Here is a 17,500-nt window from a genome sequence, read left to right as displayed (position 1 = left end):
AACCCTAGGCCCTGCCGCTATACAATACACACATCACACCCGAGCACTCGCTAAAATTATATGTCTCATTTTTAGACCATGCTGCTCAGAAGGAGCTGGAAACGGTCCAGTAAGGTAAATGATCAGCAGCATCAGCCCTTCAAACCCATACCCAGTGCTGTGCTGTGCTGTGCGTGTGTGTGCGTGTGTGCGTGTGTGTGTGTGTGTGTGTGTGTGTGTGTGTGTGTGTGTGTGTGTGTGTGTGTGTGTGTGCTGTGCGCGTGCGCGTGCGTGTGTGTGTGTGTGTGTGTGTGTGTGTGCCCATATCAGCCCCATCCACTGTGCCATACAGTGTAGGTGTGTTGTGGTGTTCGGTTTATCCTTGCTTTACACACCCTTGCATCGTGTGTGTATTGATGTTGTGTTGTGTGCATTGACTTGCCCCATTCACCTCCCTCTCTAATGTTGTCACCTGGCCTGGCTGCCCATCTGCAGTACCCAGCATCATTCAAGTCTGTCCCATTCCAAAGACACAGACACAAGCAGCCCTCGGCAGTCTGAGTGTTGTTGTAAAGAGCTGTGGTGCAAATGTTTAACATGTTGCAGTAGCTGGTCCAGGTCATAAACATTCAGTATGGCTGTAGTTCAGTCGGTGGTGCTGTTTGTCCAAACTCTTTGCTTTTAAGATCAGTGATATACTATTGTTTTCCTACGATACCTACCCTAACATAATGTGTAATACAGTGTGTGTGTGTGTGTGTGTGTGTGTGTGTCTGTGTGTGTGTGTGTCTGTGTGTGTGTGTGTGTGTGTGTGTGTGTGCATGTGTGTGCGTGTGTGTGTGTGTGTGCGTGTGTGTGTGTGTGTGTGCGTGCTCTCCCGCAGCAGCAGTCCCAGCGTCTCTCAGATCTCCATCGTAAGGCCCAGCTGTGGCGAGGCATCGTCAGCATCTCTCTCATAGAGGGTTGCGACCTCGTCCCCATGGACCCCAACGGCCTTAGTGACCCCTATGTCAAGTTCAGACTGGGACCCCAGAAGTACAAGAGCAAGGTATGGCCATGGGTCTGTTACAAGGAATAAGCAGCGTTATGGGTCTAAAGCTAGCCTTTAATTCTACCTCCAGTGGTTTTACACCAGTCAGTCATAGTGGGTTTCATGGTTCAAGGGATATTGAACGTATTGATGAGACTATTATCTGTGTGTAGACCATGCCTAAGACGCTGAGTCCACAGTGGAGAGAGCAGTTTGACCTGCACCTGTATGAAGAGACAGGAGGAGAGTTGGACATCACAGTCTGGGACAAAGACACAGGACGGAGAGATGACTTCATTGGACAGTCAGTCTGTGTGTGTGTGTGTGTGTGTGTGTGTGTGTGTGTGTGTGTGTGTGTGTGGGTGTGGGTGTGTGTGTGTGTGTGTGTGTGTGTGTGTTTTATTATGTGTGTTTATGTACGTGTGTATGTATATATGTATATAAGTGTGTGTTTGTGTGTTTCAGCTGCCAGTTGGACCTTTCTACCCTGACTAAGGAACACACTCACCGTTTGGAGCTGCCATTGGAGGAGTCCCGGGGCTCAGTGGTGCTCCTGGTCACTCTGACCGCCTCCTCCCATGTCTCCATCTCCGACCTGTCCATCACACCGCTCGACGACGTCCATGAACGCAGGGAGATCATCAGACGATACGTTAGTAATGATAGTATTTACAGAATGTATGTATACCTTGCTCAAAGGACTTTCCATTGCAAGGGGAGAAACTTACCTTATTCATTCCCATGTTTAGAGAATCGTTTCATCCGCCCACACTTTACACCCCCCACCTCCCTCCTCTCTCTCTCTCTCTCTCTCTCTCTCTCTCTCTCTCTCTCTCTCTCCCAGGGTGTGCTCAGATCACTCTCCAACATGAGGGATGTAGGGATAGTACAAGTCAAGGTGATGAGAGCTGAGGGTCTCTTGGCTGCCGATGTCACAGGTAAACAACAACACAACAGCACAATCCCTCTCCGGGTCTGTCTAGTTCTCAACCCAAACAAAGCCCTTTCAAGAACAGCACTGCGCTGTCCTTTCTCTTCAATACCCTCTCAGACATGCAGACAGCATGCTGCTCTCTCTCTCTGTCTCTCTCTCTCTGTCTCTCTCTCTCTCTCACTCTCTCTCTCTCCCTCTCTCTCTCTCCCTCTCTCTCCCTCTCTCTCCCTCTCTAGGTAAGAGCGATCCATTCTGTGTGTTAGAGCTGAATAATGACAGACTACAGACACACACCGTCTACAAGAACCTCAACCCTGAGTGGAATAAAGTCTTCACTTTGTGAGTGCTACTCCTTCACTCGCTCTCTCCATCCCTCTATCTATTCCCCCGTTTCTTTGCCTCCATCTTTTTCTCTATCCCTCCCTCTCTTTCTATTCCCACCTCCCTGCATCCCTCCCTCTCTCTACATGATGATCCCAATAAAGACTGATGAGAAGCAGTGTTATTTACAGTATATTTACAGTGTATTTCTCTCTCCTCCTCCTCCTCCTTCTTCTCCTCCTCCTCTACCTTCCCCTCCTCCATCTCTATTAGTAACGTGAAGGACATCCACTCTGTTCTGGAGGTGACTGTGTTTGATGAGGACAGAGACAGGAGTGCAGACTTCCTGGGCAAAGTGGCCATTCCTTTATTACATGTGAGTGTGTGTGTGTGTGTGTGTGTGTGTGTGTGTGTGTGCGTGCGTGCGTGCGTGCGTGCGTGCGTGCGTGCGTGCGTGCGTGCGTGCGTGCGTGCGTGCGTGCGTGCGTGTGTATGTGTGTGCATGCCTGTTTGTTTGTTTGTGTGTGTGTTACAATCTCTTGCTAAATCATACACATAGGATGTACTGTATGCAGTACTACGGAATTATACACACACTCTCACTTCCCCTGTCCTCTCTCAGTTCCAGAATGGGGAGCAGAAAGGATATGTGTTGAAGAATAAGGAACTGACTGGACCGACGAAGGGAGTCATCTACCTAGAAACTGATGTTATATATAACATTGTGAGTTTCTCTCCACCGCTCTACTCCTGTCTTCTCCTCTCTTTTTCTTCTCTGCTGTGCTCTTGTGTTCTCTTCTCTCCTCCTCTCGTCTCTTCTCCTTTCTTCTCTTCTCTTCTGTTCTCTTCTCTTCTCTCTTTCCACTCCTTTTCCCCCCTTTTACTCAAAAGACTTGTGATGTCATTATACTTACAGTATATTACTTTTTCCACTCTTTCACAGTGTTTGTGTTTCAGGGGTGGGGCCGGTTAACATTTGTATTCACTCAAGACATGAAGTGAATTGAAATGAACTTAGTTCATTGAACAAATCGTCATGGACCATTCTTAACTCACATTGCATTGATTGAATTGATCTCAACCTTGGTGTGTTTTTCTACAGGTAAAGGCAGGCTTGAGGACGGTGGTACCTGCAGAGACCAAGTACATTGAGGAGGATCCCAAAGTGTCCAAGCATGTATGTTCATGTGTCATAGGCAGGGTCTGATGATGATGATGATGATGATTATAATGATGAAGATGAAGATGGTATGTATCTTCTTGTTCAGTTGCTCCAGCAGAACTTTAACCGTGTGAAGCGGTGCGTCATGGTCCTGATAAACATAGGGGCATACATCAACAGCTGCTTCGAATGGGAATCACCACAGAGGAGCATCTTCTCCTTTCTGGTAGGAGAAACACACCAAAACACACCCATGCACACACACACACACGCACGCACGCACGCACGCACGCACGCACGCACGCACACACACACACACACACACACACACACACACACACTCATTGACACGACCCCCCCCCTCTCTCTCTCTTTCTGTCAGCTCTTTGTGGTGGTTGTGTGGAATTTTGAGCTCTACATGCTTCCTCTGGCTCTGTTGCTGCTTCTGGGATGGAACTACAGCACCTCTGAAGACAGGGAATCAGGGGACATGGTGAGAGAGACAGACAGAGAGAGAAAAGAGAGAGAGAGAGTTGGACGAATGTTGAGAGTTTGTGTGTTAGTATAGGGGGGTACTCAGTGTGTGTGTGTGTATGTGTGTGTATGTGTGTGTGTGTGTGTGTGTGTGTGTGTGTGTGTGTGTGTGTGCACGTGCATGCGTCCATGTGTGTGTGTGTGTGTGTGTGTGTGTGTGTGTAATATTTCTCGGGCTGTATTATTATTGGTCTTTATATCCAATGAGTGATGTGCAACAGGCGGTGGTGTGTGTGTGTGTGTGTGTGTGTGTGTGTGTGTGTGTGTGTGTGTGTGTGTCTGTGTGTGTGTGTGTGTGTGTGTGTAAAATCTTTGTCTCTCCTGCAGCACGGGGTGGACACCATGTTTGAATGGGAGGTTGAGGACGAAGAAAAAGATGACAAGGTAACCTCTCCAATTATGAGTAGAAGTCTTGGCGACTGATATTAGAAACCCAGTGACTTTGACTGAAGTAAAAAGTACTTAACTGTTGTGTGTGTTTATGGTAGTGTGTGTCCACTGTAATTGTGTGTTTGATGTTTGAGAGAAGATGTCTGTGGCTCATTATGTGTGTGTGTGTGTGTGTGTGTGTGTGTGTGTGTGTGTGCGTGTGCGTGTGCGTGTGCGTGTGCGTGTGTGTGTGTGTTGTTCTGCCAGGGCTTCATGGATAAGCTGTATGCCATCCAGGACGTGTGTATCAGTGTACAGAGTGCTCTGGACGACGTCGCTTCCTACGGAGAGAGGATAAAGAAGTGAGTGTGTCTAGTGTGTGTGTAGTATTCACCCAGGAGTGTGTATTCACCCCTGACAGGAGTGTGTTTATGTACAGTAGCAGAGGTCACTAAGTGAGTAACCTTGCTTGCTGAATAGTGTTGGCTCCCAGCAAGCCTCAGCTCACTCATGTCTGAGGTGCGTAGATGACCTGAGGTCGATACCCAGATGGTGTGTGTCTCTTTGTGTTTCTTCCCTGTGTGTTAATTCACTTAATATCCTACACAAATCTCTTTCTGTGTGTACTTACACTGAGTGTGTGTATGTGTGTGTGTGTGTGTGTGTGTGTGTGTGTGTGTGTGTGCGTGTGTGCGTGCGTGCGTGCGTGCGTGCGTGCGTGCGTGTGTGTGTGTGTGTGGGTGCATGTGTGTGTGCGCATGCTCTCTCTCCCCTCTGCAGTACGTTTAACTGGACGGTGCCTTTCCTGAGTTGGCTGGCCATCTCTGCTCTATGTGTGTCTACAGTTCTACTCTACCTCATCCCTCTCCGATACCTTGTTCTAGCCTGGGGTGAGTCCACACCACCACGTCAACTGCAGTGTGTGTGTGTGTGTGTGTGTGTGTGTGTGTGTGTGTGTGTGTGTGTGTGTGTGTGTGTGTGTGTGCGAACGTGCGTCCTCCAGTTCATCCTCTTTCCTTTCTTTCTCAGGTGTGAATAAGTTCACTAAGAAACTTCGTGATCCGTACATAATTGACAACAACGAGCTCCTAGACTTCCTCTCCAGAGTCCCCTCTGATGTCCAAGTTGTAAGTGCTTCTGTTGTATATACAGGCCGTCTGTGACTAACTCTGTGGTAGTGTCTGTACTGTATATATGTTTCTCTGTGGATCTTTGTCTGTATTTGTGTCTGTCTAACTCTGGTTGTTTGTCGGACAGATGCAGTATCGAGAGCTGAAGACAGACCCAGGACAGAGTCCCAGCAAACGCAAGAGGACCAACCCTGGCTAGTTACACACACACACACACACACACACACACACACACACACACACACACACACACACACACACACACACACATACATTGGTGTTTCTGTTTTTCTGAAAGTGGACATTCAGCACTCCAATTCTGTCAATAGACTGCAAAACTGTAAACATTGTAAAAAAAACAAAAACGTTTTTTTATTATCATTACTATTATTATTTTATTATTTTATTATTATTATTGTTAGTCGTAGTATAATGAGTAGTGTTGTTTTTACTCTTATATTTTTAATTGTATTCATATTGGCACAGACCATAACAGACCTTTATAAAATCAGTACTGCACACCTCTTGGGATGTGTGTGTATGTGTGTGTGTGCGTGCGTGCGTGTGTGTGTGTGTGTGTGCGTGTGTGTGTCTCAAAACAGAGTTCTGGAGGTCATGGATCCCTCTTCTATGACTCTCCCAGCCTTGAGGACTGAGTTTTCAACAGTCAGCTATGTTAGCAATGGAATGAGTATCGATGACTCTCAATAATGAGTTGCAATGATGTATGTCTATTGTATAACAAAGAGCATGTACTGTACGTACTCTGTATACTTCTGAATTTCTGCAAGCTTATTTTTCAAGAATTCTTACTGAAAAGAAAGAATTTACTTACTCTACCGAGAGCCACTTGAGCCAAAGAAGGATTGAAAGATTTTCAAAACCACTGGACTACTACAACAGTGGAGTTAGGGCTGGAAGTTTCAAATCTCATTTCTATCTCATTTCATGCACTTTAGTTTAACTTAGAGGAAGTGCCAGAGAATATCCTCTCTTCTTGACAGATTTCTGTGTGACAGTATAGCACTTAGAGCAATGTATCTCACATTATGACATTGGTACTTATCATACGGTAAATGGCATTCATATAGTCACATATATTGGATACAGCATTCACATAGTCATCCTTCATAGTCTACGCAGTCTGCATGCCATGCTCTGTCTAACCATTGTTTTTATTTGTCAAAGTGTCTCGCATGAATCTTAACCTGTGTGTAAAGTGCATTAATGGACTGTAATACTGTAAGTGTAACACATCTCCACTGTGGCAACTGCATGGGTATGTTGTGTCCAGAACTTGGTGCATCATTGTTTACTGAAAACTGTTATTGCAAGCAAACAGTGTTTCACATGCAAGTTTAGGCCCATGTTTCCCCAGTTCATTGTTACACATCTGTTCTGGCCATGAATATTTATGAGCGGGGAAGTGTGTACTGCCTAGACACTTTTTGTTTATGTCTCCTGAGGTGGAATTCTGTTATTGCAATCCATGTTTGTTACGTTTTATTTCCTGTCTTTGTTTAAACCATGTTGCTATTGTGGTGATTGTCTTACAACTGCAATTGTAATAATGTTTGTGAATGAAGGACTTTCTATGTAATGACCCTAATAGAGCTGCCTCATATACTGTATAAAGACCATGTTAATGGAAAAAAGAAAATCTCTTTATTATATTAATGCAAAGTTCTGTTCCTTTCTGCTTTATAAAATCACATGACCCAAAGAGAGCCAATAAGAAGTGCAGCTTTTATGCGTTGGACACCTAACAGCCCACGTAGCCGCAATCTGTCAAATCTACCCTCATGTCCATAGATTCATCGCCCTGTGAAGTAAGTGCTGTGTAGAGATGTGTGTGTGGCTTTTTCCTCCCTCCGTATGGCTCTGCGCAGGCGGAGCCAGAACCAGCGCTGGGCAGCTGGACTGGTGACCTTAGGCCACTCCAGAACGCTGCGTCTGCACAGATGCCTGCGCAGGTAGAGGATGCGTGAGCGTCGCAAGACTGCAGGCTGCAGCAGCAGCAGCACCATGGTGTCCACCCCCTCCTCCACTAGCCGCTGTTGCACTAGCAAGGCGGCCATTTTTACTATGCCGCGTGACAGGAAGCCCTCTGTTATTACGAACACTGTCTTCCTGCTCCGCTGCACGCTGTTAGACAGGTTCTCCATGATTGGCGTCCCTGGAGGCCAATCTCGCTCCTCCAGGCAGAGGGGGCGGACTCTCTCGCCTTGCTCTTCTAGTTCTATCCTCAAGTGGTTCAGAACCCAATCAGAGACCAGTGGGTCTTCAGTGTCATACATGACGAAGGCATCATAGATACAGTTTGTGGACTGTGATCGTTGGTGGTGCTTCAGTTTGGCCACACAGTAGTCAAGCATATAGGTGAGGTCCCAGTAGAACAAGTGTACTGTGAGAGACACAAACAGAATGAGAAAGATGAGAACTGATGTGGTGATGCAAAAGGCCATTGCGTTGTCGTCATCAACGCAGGCATATATGTTGTAGCTCAACACAGATTTCCCTCTTGTCTCTGCTGGCAAGTCACATGTCACACTTGTCGCCAGCAGAGGGAGCTCCACGTCATTGGACTTCATCCACAGGTGGAAATCCAGCAGGTCACATGTGCAGTGGAGGGGGTTTCCCTGCAGGGACAGCTGCTGAAGGTGGTTCTCCAATCCGGTCTCAAACGTGGTCTGATTGATGAGTTTCAGTTGATTGAAGCTCAGATCCAGAACCAACAGGCTCCTGGCACCCCTAAGGAAACCAGGCTCCAGCTGAGAAATCCTGTTATAGCTCAGATCTAGTAGCCTCAGTGAACGAGTCAGAGTGGAGACATTATGGGACACTTTGTCCAGTTGGTTTTTACTCAAGTCCAACTCCTCCAACTGAGGTAGTCTTGAGAGCATCTCCCAGCGAAAGACCTGCAGTTTGTTTCTACTCAGACTCAGGCGTGTAAGAGTCTTAGGGAAGTTAAAGTACACCTCATGTGGAATGCGGTGAAGCTTGTTGAAGGACAGATCAAGGGAAGTCAAATTCGTTAGATTTGTGAAAAGTTTGTAAAAGTCTTTCGAAACACCGCCCCATATGATGTCTAAGCGGTTGCCCTGGAAGTTCAGCTCCTGCAGAGAGGTGCTGGTCATGGTCTTATCTGTGAGGGTGTTGATCTCATTCCAGCTCAGGTTCAGAGTCTTTAGAGAGTCCAGGTGTTCTAGGAATGCTAGGCTGTGGTTCAGACCCGCCACTACAAAGTAATGCATATTATAGCTCAGGTCTAACACCTCCAGCTCTGTTAGCTCGCTGAATGCACATTTGCTGCGCAGGTAGATCTTATTATTGGACAGATCCAAGTACTTTAGTCTGGAGAAGTGTGTAAACTCACTGCCATTGAACATGTCCCCAATAGAGTTATAGGACAGGTTGAGGCAGGCCGTGTTGTCCAGACCCCTCAGCTGCTCTGAGTTGATGCTTATGATGCTGTTTCTGCTGAGGTCGAGCGCTGGGCCGTACGCAAGACACTCGGGCTTTGTTCCGGGTGGGATGCGGCGGTAGAGTCCGTCGTTGTGTATGTAAGGCCCAAAGCGTCCTCTATCTGAGCCATAACCATACCCACACACAGACAAAGCATCTACCCTCGTGGGCAGAAAAGACAATTTGTTCTCTGACAGGTCAATAAAGGATAAGTTGTGGAACTTGTTAAACAGACATAGGTTGGTGCTATAGAGGAAGTTGGTTCCCAAATTCAGCACAGATAGATTGGTTAAATTGAAGAGTGGTTTTAAATCATTTTCACAAAGGCCTAAAAAAACATAGCTCTCTAAATGCAATGTCTTCAGAGAAATCAATTTGGAGAAATTCTCTGAAAGCTTTAAGTTGTGGGCATAGGTCTGGTCTGTGTTGTAAGACAAGTCCATCACCTCTACGAGTGGTAACACAGAGAGGAAATCCCCATTGGCTATTTCACCGACCAGAGAGTTGAATGAGAGGTACAGGTATTGTAATCTGGTGATGTTCTTAAACCAGGAAGTCTGTATGCTCTGTAGTGAGTTCCCAGACAGTCTCAGCTCCTTCAGTTGAGAGAGAGTACTGAAAGCATTGGGGTGGATCTGTAGCTCTCCCTGGGGGGTTTTACAGGGCAAACAGGGGAACGGGGTGTTATAGCACAGAGGACAGTTACCTGACAGGTCAAGAATGCTCAGGTTTGTGAGATTCCTCAAGTCGGACTGGTCAATGTGGTTGATTGTGTTCTGCGAGAGGTTGAGCAGGCGGAGGGATGGAGGGAGGAATGGAGGGATGGCACATAGTCTGTTAAAGGACAGTGTCAGGTTGATCAGATCAGTGAGGTTGGAGAAGGTTCCGTTTACAATGACCAGAGGTCCATCACAAACACTACTGTAGCCGCAGTTGTCACTTAAATATAACGTTTTTGTGTGTGGGATATCTCTGACGTCTTCTGGCCTTATAGTGGTTATGTTATTGGAACTCAGGCCCAGAGTAAGCAGGCCAGATGGAAGGCCTCTTGGCACTTGGCGAAAGCTGTTGAGATTGAGAAGCAGTGTCTTTAGATTATCCAACCTGTAGAATGTGTGCTCCTCTATCCTGTGACAGTTTAAGTTGTTGGATTCTAGGTTTAGTTGAACCAGGTTTTGGAGGTTCCAGAGGGGGGCTTTAGAGAGTTCCTTGATCTGGTTTTGGGACAGGTCAAGCGTTGTGGCATTCCAGCCAATGCCCAGGGGGACCTTGGATAGTCTTTTGCCTGAGCAGTCGTAGGCCTGAGATTGGTTGAATGAATTGACCTTACAGGGCAATTTCCTCTGATCCCAGTCCCGCCCATAGCAACAGGGGTAGATACACATCAACACCAGGAGAAATAGGAGCCTCTGAATTGTAGAGTGAAGAGGAAACCTGTGGAAAGAAGATATTCATATTTTAAAGTCTGAAAACATCTGATTCTGAATGTAGTCTCAGTTCTCTGAAGTAAGAGAGACAGTGCACAGCTATGAGATAATACAAGGTATGAGAAAGACAGAAAATCTGTTTCAACTGCATTTACTCTGTTGTATATTCAATGATGCACTTGGATGCACTAAATAACAGACTGTCTTGCACTTTCCTCACCCTTTCACAGTCACTTACAGCTAAAATTATGTTTTTAAGTTTAGTAATATGATTTGCTTATCTGAACGTTCAGCTGTTCGCATGTAATCAAAAATTAAATTGCTCCTATGCAGCCTTAAAAGATCTTGTGGTATTAAAACACCCTTCAATTACTTGAGCAGAGGAGATGTGTATTTTAAGGTATTGTTAAAGACCCTCTATCGTCCTATCATAGACCATAACTAGCAGCAGCAGCAGCAGCTGTTTCTCAACATGCTCAGAACACAAAACACAAGTCTACTAATGGCACAACACCATGAACAAAATGTACTGATAAGTGTAAAGCTTAACACAGACATTCAGATACATTCATTAAATCAATTCTAATTCTTAAACGTATAAATGTCTGTTTATAGTGTCCTTACCAGCACTGCTCCTCCATGGTGCTTTCAGAGAGATGGCACAGTTGGAACAGAACACACAGTAACATAAGGAGAAGCTGTGGATTTGGTGAACTTCCTCATTTAAAGAGAATACTTTCTATATTAATCTTGAATCTTAGTCCAGCTTGACTTCTTAGCGTTGTGCTGGTAGGCAAGTGTGTGTGTGTGTGTGTGTGTGTGTGTGTGTGTGTGTGTGTGTGTGTGTGTGTGTGTGTGTGTGTGTGTGTGTGTGTGCGTGTGCGTGTGCGTGTGCGTGTGTGTGTGTGTGTGTGCGTGCGAGTGTTTGTGTGCTTCAGAAACGGACTTCTATTTTTCGAACACAATTACACGACTCCACCAAGACAGACAATGGATACTAGATACCTTATGCACAACCAGAAGACAAAACAAGCCTTTCTATTCTCTGTGAAATGTCCTCTATGTATTCCAGCGCTGTGTGTGGCCTATGCCACCTAATGCTCTCTCTCCTAGGCGGACTAAAAATGGACCACTAAATAAAAGATCAGATCATTCTAAAATGAAAACAGGACCACCAGTCTTGAGGTTTTTACTGAAACATGTTTATTCTTTCACAGCAGGTGGCAGTAAGTGATCATACCGTAACAAAGCATTACATTGGTTTCGCCCGGGATTAGGAGGCTGTGTTTCGTGTCATACTGTATAAAACAGACCCTGTATATTTGCTAGTGAAGGGTGAAAGAGCTTTTGCGGTGCAGGCTCACACATTGTAGTGCTCCAAAGAGAAATGCAGAGTTATTATCACAATTTAAATACCAACTTGGTGATATGAAATATGAGTTCAATTCAAAACTTGTCTCAGCCATGATAAGGTTTTGCAGCGTGTAATTAAGGTTAGGATTAATACAGAATATGCTGATCCTAGATCAGTGTCTAGTGGTGCTTCGCTCCTGTGTCAACCGCCTCAGCATGCGGGAGGAGCGGATGTTATCGAGCGCACATGCCCAGTGAGGGTGTTATTGCACAGAGGCTCCTATAAGAGCGCATAGAGAAGCCAGTTCACCTCAGAACCGGAGACCAGAGAAAGAAATTCACTTGAGGGATGACAGCTTTTGCGTTCGCTGTTGTTACTAAAGACACCCAGATGAACTACCAACGACAGGGCCACGGACCCAGCTATATGCTGCCGGGCAAGGAGAGAGGCGCTGGCCAGTGTGTGTGCGGAGGATATCTGATGGTTTCCTAATTTGTATAGACTCTCGTTTTTTACCATCATGGTGCTGGGCAAGGTGAAGACCTTCGCGGTCTGCATTGACTGTTTGAACGACAACAACATGCCCGTTTTCTCCGGTGGTGACTTGGTCTCAGGGAGGGTAATCGTCGAAGTCACTGGAGAGGTTCGCGTGAAAACGCTGACCATAAACGCGAGAGGAGTAGCTAAGGTGCGGTGGACTGAGTCTCGGAACGCTGGAGCCAATACTGCCTATACGCAGAATTACACCGAGGAGGTGGAATACTTAAACCATAACGACACCTTAATAGGAGATGAGAGAGGTAAGGGACAACAACAACAATTGTGCACTCATCATTCTCACAGAGATAGGCTGGCAAAATAGAGAGGCTCCATAATTATGTAGGTCTCTATTTTATTTTCAAGAATAGAATCATCTGATCATAATGCCAACAATGTCAGGGAGCTGAATGTTGTGGTTATGATGGACTGACTGACATTTGCATATGAGTGATGGGCTGGTTAGTTTGTTTCCAATTTCATAGAACATTTTTTTGGAATCGGGCTATACATGTCACACACACACTCAATAAACATACATCTTGAAGACATAACTCTCATTCTGTAAGTCCTGAACGAGTTCCCTGATGGCTAGTGGTGCTGATGCGACAGGGATTCTCTTTGCGTGGACAGGTTTTCCTCATTCACATCATATAAGTAGGCATGATTCGATAACGATTACAGGGTAATTGATGTGTTATGACACAAAATATTTTATAGTTGTGTTTTATGTATAGTTGCGACAGTAACACTCGCAAACAGCGTATAGAGCCCCTCCGATAGTGGACGTCGGCAAGTTTGAAGAATACATTGAAAACAATTCAAAAATGTAAATAAGAGCAACGTCCAATCTAACTAAGGCTAACAAACTCGACGGTTATGACTGTTGACGTAGATTTATCATCATATCAGGAATATTCTTTCTCCGATGACATCCTGAAGTTAACTCCCTTTGTTAGAAGCGGTTTAAACCTGCTCAGAAACTGGTTGAGGGAGGGAGGGGCCGTGGAGGGACAAGCTTTTCTCGTATCTGATTGGTCCACACTCCCATGTGTGGCTGGGATGACATCATGCTTGTAAGGAAGTGACAGTAGAGCATGCTACTTTGTCTCCAATGTGCTGCTATATCCTACTGAACTCAGAGAAGACCTATTGGCAACAGTTCTAACGTGCGTCATTGTTTAACAATACAACTGATATGTCGCATCCAGAGTTATGCTCTAATATAGATATCATTGGCTTTGTGACTACAGGACTGCAGAGAGAAATATGACTTACATTAAGAGGAGGCTATATCAACAAAGCTTGCCTCAGGCTAACAACAGTCATAGTGAGAAGTACAGACTTGGCCGTGGGACACAGCAAACATAATTGTGTAATCATAGCATTGACAGACTTTGATCTCAGTCATTTCATTGGAAATTCTTTGATATTTATAGAACCATGTGTTCAGTCAAACGCACACATAACAGCATAACACTAATATTGATATTCTATTAATAAGTCACATGAACATATATGCACCTCCAGACGAAACTGGCTGTTTATTTTAAACAGACAGTGAACAGTGAGACACATTTTCATATTTTCTGACTCAAGAACGTCTATCCACAACAATAAGATCACCAAGACCTTCAAGAGAAGAACGGTCACCATCACTCAGCAACCAGCAACCCAGCCTCAGTTCAGAATAGCTGTTAGAGAAAACTGATAATGTACAAATGAGCTGATTTATTAAGCTAGCTAGAAACCAACGCATGTCATGTATGTGTGGGTTTGTTTTACTTCCTGGTCCAGGAGGGCTGCAGTGTGAATGCTTTTTCTGTAGCCTAGCACCGACCGACCTGATTCCACTGATAGTGGTCAAATTGAAGCCCATGATAAGTTGATTAGTTCAATCAGGTGTGTTAGTGCTGGCCAGGAACAAAACCCTGCACATACAGACGTTTTTAATGCACTGTAAAACACTGATTGATGTTGAGTTGATGTTGACTGACTGCTTCTGTTTTAAATGGTACAATAAAACATAATGATGATTAATAAACTCAAGTGAATGTACCTGCCCTCTTGTTTGTCTTTATTTGTCTTTAGATCTCTCTTACACCACTGTCTCTTTACTATCTGTGACATAGCTGCATGTACTGCTGTATCAGTTAGTGGGGAAGCACCTCTCTTTCTCTCTCTCTCTCTCTCTCTCTTCCCCCTCCTCCCATTCCACAGAACACATGGCCAAGCATAAAGGGGCAGGGCTATGTTCGATTTCCTCCAATGGCAGCCTGAGCAGTAATTTATGTGTTAGATTTCCTCAAATGAGCGGCTGAGTAGTAATAAATGCGTTGGAATATCTGGCTGAGGGAAGCTGCTTGTTCTAGTTCATACCGGTCTGCTCCTGCTCTACCCGCGATGCCGGTGCCTTGACAGCGTACACACATACATACATAAACACACGCACGCACGCACGCACACACACACTCACGCAGAGGTTGCTGGCTGTTTATAACAGCTCTGGTGCCAAAAAAAAAGAAAACATATGTGAGGGGGAGACAGTCAGATACAGCACGTTTTTGCAGCCAAGTAGAGCACGGTAGAGCATGACTGATGAGGTGGCAGGAAAGAGCAAAGTTGTACACGTCAATGTAAATACTGTAAGCACATTAAGGTAGTGAAATAGGTTCCTGTTCTCTCTCTCTCTCTCTGGGTGTGTCTTGGTGTCATAACCGTTCTCCTTTTTGAACTGAGGGTTAAAAAAAAAATACAATTACAAAATGATACTGTAACTATGTAAAAGTGTTCAAATTACTGTACATGGTATGTATGTTAATTATTTGAATACTGTACCTTATTTATGGGGATGATATTTTTGTAATATGTCATGACAATTTGAGGTAACAAATGTAATGTAATGTTCATAAAACTTGTCTGCATTATGAACCAAGCACATGGTTGAAACCAGGGTTATTATGTGTATTATGTGGTTACTGACTTGTCAGGCATTGCTTAAAATAAAGCAACTTCTTTGAAACAGAACTACTGTATTTAGTATGTGTGTGTGTGTGTGCGCGCACACACATTATTTCCCGCTTTATATGTGAGGTGTGAGGTCAGCATATTACAGCGTCAATTTATGCCTATGTGGGGAATTCCAGACAAACCAGCTGGTTTCCTCCCTCTGTGTCACCGTCTAGATCTGTGTTTGTAGGGTGTGTAGGGTTTGCAGGGTGTGTAGGGTGTGTTCCAGGTATAGTATGGTGTATTTGGAATCTTTTCCTTTCTTTCAGACGAAGACAGTCCAGTGGAGGGGCTGACTGTTCTCCATGCAGGCTTACACGAGTTTGCCTTCAACTTCCAGCTGCCACAGATGTAAGTAGTACACACATACAGTACACACACACACACACAAATTCATACATATACACAAGCACTCAGTATATGCCTCCAGGCAGCTGCTGTGAGTGCATGGAGCTGGACACGTACACACAGGCCTATTCAGAAACACTGTAAGATGCAAGAAGCGAAAGAGGCCATAGCAGACCATCACAACCCCAAGAAATACTAATTTGGGATGAACACATCCTAATCCTACATCTCCTCCTCCTCTTCTCTCCCCTCTCTCTCCTCTCCTCTCTTCTCTTCCTCAGGCCCCTGGCCACCTCATTTGAAGGGAAGCATGGGAGTGTGCGGTACTGGGTGAAAGCAGAGCTGTTCAGACCGTGGCTGCTGCCTGCGAAGGCGAAGAAAGAGTTCACTGTGTTCGAACACATCGACATCAACACGCCACTTCTGCTGGTAAGGAAGCCCCCCACCCCTCCCCACCCCTCCCCCCACACACACACACACACACGCACATGACTCAGTAATCATTGTTTTAACTGTGTGTCCTCTCTCCCTCTGTGTGTGTGTCTGCAGGCTCCTCAGGCTGGCTCTAAGGAGAAGACCCTATGCTGCTGGTTCTGTGCCTCAGGCCCCATCTCTCTCAGTGCCAAGATAGAGAGGAAGGGTTACACTCCAGGTGAGCCAGAACCTCCTCTTCCTCCTCCTCCCCACTGTGTCCAACTGATCTGATCTGTAGCTATCTCTCTCCATCTGATCTCATCTGACTGCCCTCTTCTCCTCTCTCCCAGGCGAGTCCATCCAGATCTTTGCAGAGGTTGAGAACTGTTCTTCCCGAGTGGTGGTGCCCAAGGCAGCCCTGTACCAGACCCAGACGTACTTTGCCAACGGAAAGGGCAAGCAGATCCAACAGCTGGTGTCCAACCTGCGAGGGGACTCTCTGCCCCAGGGCAAGAGCCAGAGCTGGGAAGGCAAGATGCTCAAGATCCCCCCCGTCTCTCCATCCATCCTGGACTGCCCTCTCATCAAAGTTGAATACACAGTAGTGGTGAGTGAATGATCATACTGTACATTCATCATCCAACTCAGTGGTGTGGCAATGGGAACCCTCCAGCTTCCAGCTGGATTCCTCCCCTCTCCTTCCCCTATTCCTTAGTTTGTTGATGTACGGTACATGAGAATGTGTTCTCGGTCACCTTGGTGAAATGAAAGGATAGACACAGTACTTTGCTTAGCTGGTGCTTTTCACTCTGTGTACGCGTTATCTCGTAAATCTGAGTACATCTGAACTGCGTAGAAGACAACCTTTTTAAAGTCTCGCTCCCTTTACAACCGCTCTCCCTATCTCTCTCTCTTCTCCCTCTCTCTCTCTCCCCTTTCTCTCACTCTCTCTCAGGTGTACGTGGACATTCCTAGGGGGTTGAACCTGTCTCTGTCGTTGCCGTTGGTGATAGGGACCATCCCCCTCCATACCGCCTCCAGCCGATCTTCCAGCATCAGCAGCCACTGTAGCAACATGAGCTGGCTGGGCCTTCCAGAGACACCTGAGGGTAAGATATCGCAGCAGAAACACACGAAAGCTTGCGTGTGAAGAAACACAGACGGCGAAATACATAAACACATGGCACGCACACACACGGTTATGTCCTCACAGCTGTATTTGTCTAACTCTTGCTCTGTGTATGTTTCTTCTCCCAGCTCCCCCCAGTTACAGTGAGCTTGCAGTGTCAGAGGAGCACAGACAAGGCTGCCTGGAGGGCTGTCAGACATCAGAGAGCACTGGAGAGGACCACAATCCACTGCTCGCTTACATTACAGAGTTCAGATACCAACCACCACCGCTCTACTCAGAGGTACACACACACACACACACACATACACACACACACACACACACACACACACACACACACACACACACACACACA

The 17,500-nt window shown here is 45.8% G+C and overlaps 3 protein-coding genes across 3 annotated transcripts in view; 2 read left to right on the top strand and 1 right to left on the bottom strand.

Moving 5' to 3' along the window:
- Nucleotides 1-7,181, top strand: part of mctp1b (multiple C2 domains, transmembrane 1b) — a 19,445-nt gene extending 12,264 nt beyond the window's left edge. The window contains exons 6-20 of the mRNA XM_083669616.1: nt 863-1,027; nt 1,183-1,313; nt 1,475-1,661; nt 1,854-1,947; nt 2,180-2,282; nt 2,538-2,640; nt 2,887-2,988; nt 3,367-3,441; nt 3,533-3,652; nt 3,809-3,919; nt 4,288-4,344; nt 4,597-4,691; nt 5,110-5,219; nt 5,359-5,456; nt 5,587-7,181. Coding sequence (XP_083525742.1) covers nt 863-1,027; nt 1,183-1,313; nt 1,475-1,661; nt 1,854-1,947; nt 2,180-2,282; nt 2,538-2,640; nt 2,887-2,988; nt 3,367-3,441; nt 3,533-3,652; nt 3,809-3,919; nt 4,288-4,344; nt 4,597-4,691; nt 5,110-5,219; nt 5,359-5,456; nt 5,587-5,658 — 1,623 coding nt within the window. The 3' untranslated portion in view covers nt 5,659-7,181. The remainder of the gene's footprint in view (nt 1-862; nt 1,028-1,182; nt 1,314-1,474; nt 1,662-1,853; nt 1,948-2,179; nt 2,283-2,537; nt 2,641-2,886; nt 2,989-3,366; nt 3,442-3,532; nt 3,653-3,808; nt 3,920-4,287; nt 4,345-4,596; nt 4,692-5,109; nt 5,220-5,358; nt 5,457-5,586) is intronic.
- A 92-nt stretch (nt 7,182-7,273) lies between these two features.
- Nucleotides 7,274-10,992, bottom strand: tlr8b (toll-like receptor 8b; the record flags this gene model as incomplete). Its single annotated transcript, XM_083670772.1, has 2 exons — nt 7,274-10,358; nt 10,976-10,992. 2 exons carry the CDS (start codon nt 10,990-10,992, stop codon nt 7,274-7,276), a joined length of 3,102 nt encoding a protein of 1,033 aa, XP_083526898.1.
- Nucleotides 10,993-12,007: 1,015 nt separating this feature from the next.
- The window catches only part of arrdc3b (arrestin domain containing 3b), a 6,929-nt gene continuing 1,436 nt past the window's right edge, over nt 12,008-17,500 (top strand). The window contains exons 1-7 of the mRNA XM_083669646.1: nt 12,008-12,505; nt 15,521-15,602; nt 15,881-16,028; nt 16,149-16,251; nt 16,364-16,620; nt 16,969-17,122; nt 17,271-17,425. Of these exons, the coding sequence (XP_083525772.1) occupies nt 12,226-12,505; nt 15,521-15,602; nt 15,881-16,028; nt 16,149-16,251; nt 16,364-16,620; nt 16,969-17,122; nt 17,271-17,425 (1,179 nt within the window). The 5' untranslated portion in view covers nt 12,008-12,225. The remainder of the gene's footprint in view (nt 12,506-15,520; nt 15,603-15,880; nt 16,029-16,148; nt 16,252-16,363; nt 16,621-16,968; nt 17,123-17,270; nt 17,426-17,500) is intronic.

The sequence above is a fragment of the Argentina silus genome (genome assembly GCF_951799395.1).
Source record: "Argentina silus genome assembly, chromosome: 5".
Taxonomy (NCBI): domain Eukaryota; kingdom Metazoa; phylum Chordata; class Actinopteri; order Argentiniformes; family Argentinidae; genus Argentina; species Argentina silus.
The sequence above is the reverse complement of the archived record's forward strand: the minus strand, read 5'-3'. Positions and strand labels throughout refer to the sequence as shown.